We start from the raw sequence: 6,692 nt of genomic DNA on the forward strand, positions 1-6,692 counted from the left end.
ATCGTTTCCCCACCAGAGGGTCGCGCTCGCGAGCAAGAAGTAATCTGCTTTTCCCCCACAAGATGGCCCAAATCTCATGTGAAGTCTCTGACATTTTGTGTTGGCGCCTCCTGGTGGACTATGTGTAAAATACCAGAATTCATATRATGCTGCTACAGCTGATATATATTTGTTGTCAAAATACCTTTTAGTACATATGTTGTTAAAATAAAATGAACAGTCCAAAGATCATTTTACTGATATGAATAAAGACTGCAAAGGATGAAAAATCTTGAAGTCTGTACGAAATTGGAGGTAGTTTGAGGATTAAATTTTTTTATACTTTTTAAGCTCAAAAAAGGGGGGGTCGTATTATACACAAATAAATACGGTAGTTTTGACTTTTAGAGTTCTTTTTATTTATTTATTTTTTCTGGCTGCAATCTGCAGTCTTCAGATCAAAATCTCCTGAATACTCCTAAAACCAAGTTTAAGACTCAAGCCCCTATTTTGGAACCCCCCAGTCCCTATGTCTCCATGAGGCTTCTTTAAGAAGCAACTTAAGACAGAGTTTTAGTTATTAGTCATTAACTTTTATTAACGTTCATGTTTTAGTTTGGCGCCTTAAAGCACTTTGAAAAGTGATACACGAATAAAATTTACTCACAGTGTGAAGGATGCTTTAGAGAAAACACGATCCCATATTTAAGAAGAATGGTTTGGTTTTAGTTTGTGTTCTTGCCAGAAACCCCCTGAAGTGTGAGCGGTTACATAACCCGCATCAGATCCAGTTCTTTTGCTTTGAAGCGACAGAAAGTCCAGCCAGGTGTGTCAGAGTGTGAACGTGTTCACTCACACAGGTGCCGTCATAAAGTCGGGGGGGAAACGATTTTTTTTTTCAGTTAAACGAGAACAGACAGGGATCAGAGCTGCAAGGAAAGGGTTAACTTTCCTTTAAAAGGTGTCAAAGAAAAAAACTAAATTGGGTGTCAGAAAACACTAAGGAGCTAAAAAAGAAAAAAAAAAGAAAAAGCATCTCTCCCATGTGGGTGGGTGCTTTGTACATTTCAGACAATGTCCCTTTAAAAAGCCCCTCGTCTGGAAAGCCCATTAGATGTGCATATAAAATTTCCCCCGTGATTAATAGTTGATGAGGAAGGGTTGTTTGGAGGGTAGTACCAACATGTGGATGGGCTGGCTCCTCCTCCGCAGGCTCACGTTTCCCCTCCATAAACTCACCACTTTCCTTTCTTTCTTTTTTTATTTTCCCACCTATAGGTTTTTTAAAAAAGGAGGCGGGCTCGCTTGTCAAGAATGCCTCTGAGTAGTGAAAAGTGCCAGAGCTGAGAAAGAGTCACGCAGATGTGGATGCAGCTCTCACACCGAGCAGGTCTGACAGTGTGTGTGTGTGTGAGAGAGAGAGAGAGAGAGAGTGTGTGTGTGTTTTGATCAGAGGACGTCACTCACACTCCAGCAGAGGGGAGCTGTCACAGAAAGGCGTCCGTCCTCACACTGTGCCGTGGACGAGTGAGCCGCCTCTGACACAAGTGAGGATTCCTGATGCAACCAGAGCGTCCACCGTTTAGTTTCAGTCAGCCCAAGTGACTCGCTTTCTGAGGAGGCTTCGAACTCTTCAAGAACTTGTTGCAATAAGACGTGCGGCCTCTCCATGGACCAGCCAGCCAGCAGCTGCATGCGGAGCGCCCACCCCGGCGGCCCCATCTGGGGCTGCATGAGGAACCCTCACGCCGGCGTCCCGGGAGCCAACCTGCAGTACCAGCAGGCCCCGTTCTCCCTCCACCAGAAGCCCGAGTTCCTGGCCTACACGGACTTCTCCGGGTCCTGCCTGGTGCCCAGCGCGCCCCACGCCACCTACCCTCGTGACGAAAGACTGTACCCGGACAGCCAGGGGGGCTACCAGCGAGCCGACTGGCAGTTCAACCCCTGCGAGACTCGGGCGAGAGCGCCCGAGGCCTGCCCGCCCCTCGCTCCCGCCGTGGTGGCCCCCGGAGGGAGCGGCGGTCCCGAGCTGGAGGCTGCGGGCGCCGACAGGGTGGCGGGCGGCGGCGGCGGCGGTCCCAGGTGCCTGGAGGGGGAATACTCGCCCCAGAGCGTGGCGTCGGCCGACTCCGACAAGAAGAGCTCCAACAAGAGGAGGAGAGACGTCACAGGTGAGAGAGAGAGAGAGCGTTCCAGACGTCCAACAAYAAAATTACTAATTCTGTTTCTTTTTATACAAACTGTTGTGAGTCTGAGGCTGGAAATGTTTGGAGGAAAATAAGAAAATATACATGAAAGTGGTCCATTAAAGTAGGAAACTAAACGTCACAAAACCTGATCAAATCTTCAYGAAGAAACAAAATCTTCAAATCTAAGCTTTGTGTGTCCTTTAAATCAAAAATTCTTAACAAAATATCATTTAAACTTACAAAAACAGACAAAATGACTGAAAACAGGTCAACAGTGAGAATGTCTAACTATGAACTGATGCACACAGGAAAAAAAACTGTTTACGTCGACTGCGTACCTGCATCCTGGAAAACTGCTGCTCTTTAATCGGCACCATTTGATACACAGTAGTTCAGGATAAGCAGCTATAATCCACATCCTGTTCAAACTTTCATGTCAGATTTAAAATATTGTGTCAAAGATCACCAGTTTTTTTTTTTTCATTGCCCTCCATCCCATCTGGAACAGACACACATTCCTGGCATTTCCTCACCAAACTGGGTTTTACTGCAGCATTTTTTTGTTTTGTTTTTGTCCAGATTGTTGTGTGAAAGGTGAGAAGCTGACCAGACGTTTGTGTTGGAAATGCTCTTTGAGCAGAAGTGGCATCCTCTTATTGTTCCAGAGCTTTCAGAAACCTGTCGGATGATTCATGAGGGGTTTTGAACGTTTCATTATGTGTCTGTTTCCGCTGGAAATAAAGGATCGTTTCGCGCTACTGAGGCTCCGCCGAAGAACGACGCCGAGTGTCAGAAGGGAAATGTTTTAAGACATCACAGGTGTTCCAGCGCTGGATTCATCACAGATGTCAGAGTCAATCCTCAGTTATCGCCTGATGCTTTCAGGCACGAATCAAGCAGAACGAGTGGATTTTTTTTAGCCATGTTTTCCTCCAATCTGATTTCACTTTTACAAATTAGAGGCGGAAGGAGCGGACGGCCGCGACAAACTTGTAAAAGAGTCTACTTTTTTCCATCAGCGAGCCAAAAACGGATGATTTTATTTGTTAGAATCAAAGTTTTTCAGTGTTTTTTTTAACGCAGAAGCAACCAGCTTAAACCAAGTCTGATTGTATGAAATGTGAGCGGTCTGTGTTAGTGATGTGCAGATCGATACTGAAATATAGATACTACCAGTACCAGAACTTTGTGTTCTAGAATCGATACTAAAATCAAAATATCGATACTTTGATACTTTAGTTATTTCACATAATGTTTATCATTAACAGGAAAATGGTGGAAAATAACTAAACTATTCCAATCTTGTCTTAAACATGTGGAGGGAACTACTTTTTCTTCCTCTTGAGTAATACAGTGGCACGTGCTCCGTCAGTCACTCAGTCTGTAACATGTACGGCAGGTCATTTTAACATAAAATTTGCTTCTTATGACTGTCTAATTAAATTCTAGATGAGGAGTTCCCAAAATGTTTCATGCTACGGCCCCCCCCAAACAGCATTAGCTCTGGCCAGATACCTTCTTGCAAACCCACAAACAATGCTACAAAATATACAAAGTAACAACTTCTAAAGTATTTTTTCTCACTTTTATTCACTATTCAAAAATTATTATATTTCTTAAGGATAAGAATATTAAATTGTGCTAAACAAATATAACGTTAGAAAGACTTTACTATGTCATGTATTATTTATAAAGTGGTACTTTTTAAAGATTTAACTGACACATTATGTGAGTTATCACAAAGACTCAGTATCGGATCAGCATCACTGAAACCAGCCAAATTTTACTTGGTATCAGTATCGGACAGAAAACTGGCAGCATCACTAGTCTGTGCAGCAGACAGTCAAACTGAAAAGGAAGAGACGTGGGAGGACCCCCCCCCCCCTTATTTTACCTTATTGTAACCTCCACTCACTACCCTGAAAACATGCCAGACCACGTCTGGTAAATTCACTTTCCTCTGAGCCCACTCCTCACATTCTTCTCCGTTGACATTTTCCTGTCGTTAAGCCGTAACACGATCTCCCACCGAGTGCGTGCAACATGTCTGACCACCGCATCAGCCCCGGCTTTGCCCAAAAACAGCCGTTCGCTTTCCACTTGACAAGCCGGCGGAGGAGCGTGTGTCAGTTGGGGGGGAAATGTCCCGCAGGCATCAGGGGCTCGGCTTCTGATGACATCATAAAGTAGTGCAAACCAAAAATCCCATAATCCAATTCGGACAGAAATCCAAGGTTTGACCAATAAATGCAGCTTTTATCAGATCGAACCTGCTTTCAGCATCAGGAGCAACATGTTGCACAGGTTTCCTTATTAATCTGATTATTGTCAGTGTTCRGTTCATTGCAACTGCTTGATGCAAACAGAATGTTAATTTATTTATTTTTTGTTATTATAGTAAAGAAGAAAGAAAAAGTAGAAGAGAAATATAGGAACTGTAAAGAGAAACCGATAGAAATTATACAACATGTGAAATAAACACTAATAACACAGGACAACACACACAACATCTGACCATCAGCAAATGAAGAGAACAAACACCAAACATAAACATATGTATGTACAAATACCCACACCCACATATATACACACACATATACACATCCACACCTACGTATATAATTATAGCTTCGTTAATTAATATACACAAAACACTGTTTTGTGTTTTTTATTTCTAAAAAAGCACAAAAAGCAAAGTTCATATTCATAAAAATTGTATTTATCATGATTTCTTATTTTTTATCAACTACCTGTTTTTATGTGGTTTATAAAAACACATAATGAAAGTTATTTATTGTGTTTTCTCTCACAGAACTGTTTATTGTTGAGTTTCTTTTTCATTTAAAGTCTCTTTATGTTGTGTTATAAAATGTAAAAAGGTGATTTAATCAAATAAAACAGAATTATTGACGTGAAAATTGACAAAAAAAATAGTAAAACAGCAGGTTCAAGGTTTTCAGACATAATTTAATCTACATTTAATGTTTTCAGTTTTAGGGTTGAAATTTTTTTTCTTTGTTAAAAGCTCTTTTTAGATTTTTTTCAGTCAAATAAATCAATATTTTACTAAATGCACTAAGAAAAGTAACTTTATTTTTTTACATAATAAGTTGTAACAACACAACATTAAATATTGAATAGYTGAAAACTGCTCTGAATGATTAAACAGGACGTGAAGTCACACAAATCAAAGAATGAGGTGATTTTCACCTGGGCTCTGCTTTAAAGCAGCCGCTCATTTCCAGCAGCTTTAACTCCATCTTTATGGAGACAAACGGCTCGCAGAGCCAGAAAGAACCAAATGCTGTTTTCTTAGGGACCCTGCTGGGTGCAGAAGCCCCCTCCTGCAGGTTTACGGCCTCTGGCTGTGCAAGATATTTATGGGGGGGGGTGCAAAGCCCAACCAGGTGTTCAGTTTGACTGTAAACCTGTTGGACCCAGATCCAGAGCAGCCCTGACCAGAGCGGCACACCTCCGAGCAGAGAATTAAAGTTTTTTTACATTTAATCTGCTTTTCGTTTGAAATGTTTTTTTTTTTTCAGTTTCTAATTACTGAACAAAACTGAAAATATGGATACTGAACTGATATGTGATTTCTGATTTTATGCACTAAATGAAAAATGATAACTTTTGATTTATTTTGTTTTATTTCTTTGAGACTAATAGCCTGACCAATAAGTTCCTTTCAGTCCAAAACAGAGTAGAAGTCCTTTGATCGTATTTACACACAGAAAACCCAAACTTTGTTCTGTTTGTGGAATGAAAAGACAAAAAAAGAAAAGAAAAAAAACACCAGAAAGATCTGTAACTAACCATGCTGATAGTGTGCCATATATATATATATATATATATAAGTTTAAGTGTTTAAAGATTTTAGAAAGATATTTTCACTTCTTTTAAAATAAAACTGACCAGAACTCACCATGAAAGCAGCGGTTTCCACACTCTAAAAATGAAGAGTTGAATTTACTTTATTTAATTTACCAACTCACAGTCCAACTAAACCGAGGTCAGTAAATGTCATTTCTCAACTCAGTTTAACTCAACCAGTTTAAGCAATTTCAACACTTTATTTCTTACAGTGTAAAAGTACTTTTCTGATTATTCAAGAAACACCTAAAAACCCACTTTTTTACACAAGCGTTTAGCTAACCGTTCACCATTAATGCCAGCCCACCTTCACAGTGAATACTCGCCAACTGTGTGTTTTTCTATTGTTGAACATATGGCAGATTTTTCTCTCCCCCATTCTCTAGGTTTTGTGTATTATTTGTATATTTTGCTCTGTGTTGACCGTGTGCCTGAGTTACAATTTTTAGAATTTAATCTTGATTTGATGTTTTATTATGTTCTTATGTTTTATTCTGTTTCATTTTATTTTTCCACCATTTTACATTCTTAATGTTTGTACAGCACCTTGTGAGTATATTTCTGTGAAAGCCGCTTTATAAATAAAACTTTACTCGCTTATTTATTGTCAGCAGTTTTACGACGTTTATTCGTACTTTTCTTGTCAGTGAGATG

General features: G+C 40.2%; 1 protein-coding gene across 1 annotated transcript in view; it reads left to right on the forward strand.

Annotated features, from left to right (window-relative positions):
- Window positions 1-1,158: 1,158 nt before the first annotated feature.
- Window positions 1,159-6,692, forward strand: part of meox1 (mesenchyme homeobox 1) — a gene marked incomplete in the record, with an annotated part of 7,382 nt that continues 1,848 nt past the window's right edge. Inside the window, 1 exon segment of the mRNA XM_014032831.1 lies at window positions 1,159-2,150. Within this exon segment, the coding sequence (XP_013888285.1) occupies window positions 1,649-2,150 (502 nt within the window).

This window comes from Austrofundulus limnaeus, unplaced genomic scaffold, assembly GCF_001266775.1.
Source record: "Austrofundulus limnaeus strain Quisiro unplaced genomic scaffold, Austrofundulus_limnaeus-1.0 Scaffold7, whole genome shotgun sequence".
Lineage (NCBI taxonomy): Eukaryota > Metazoa > Chordata > Actinopteri > Cyprinodontiformes > Rivulidae > Austrofundulus > Austrofundulus limnaeus.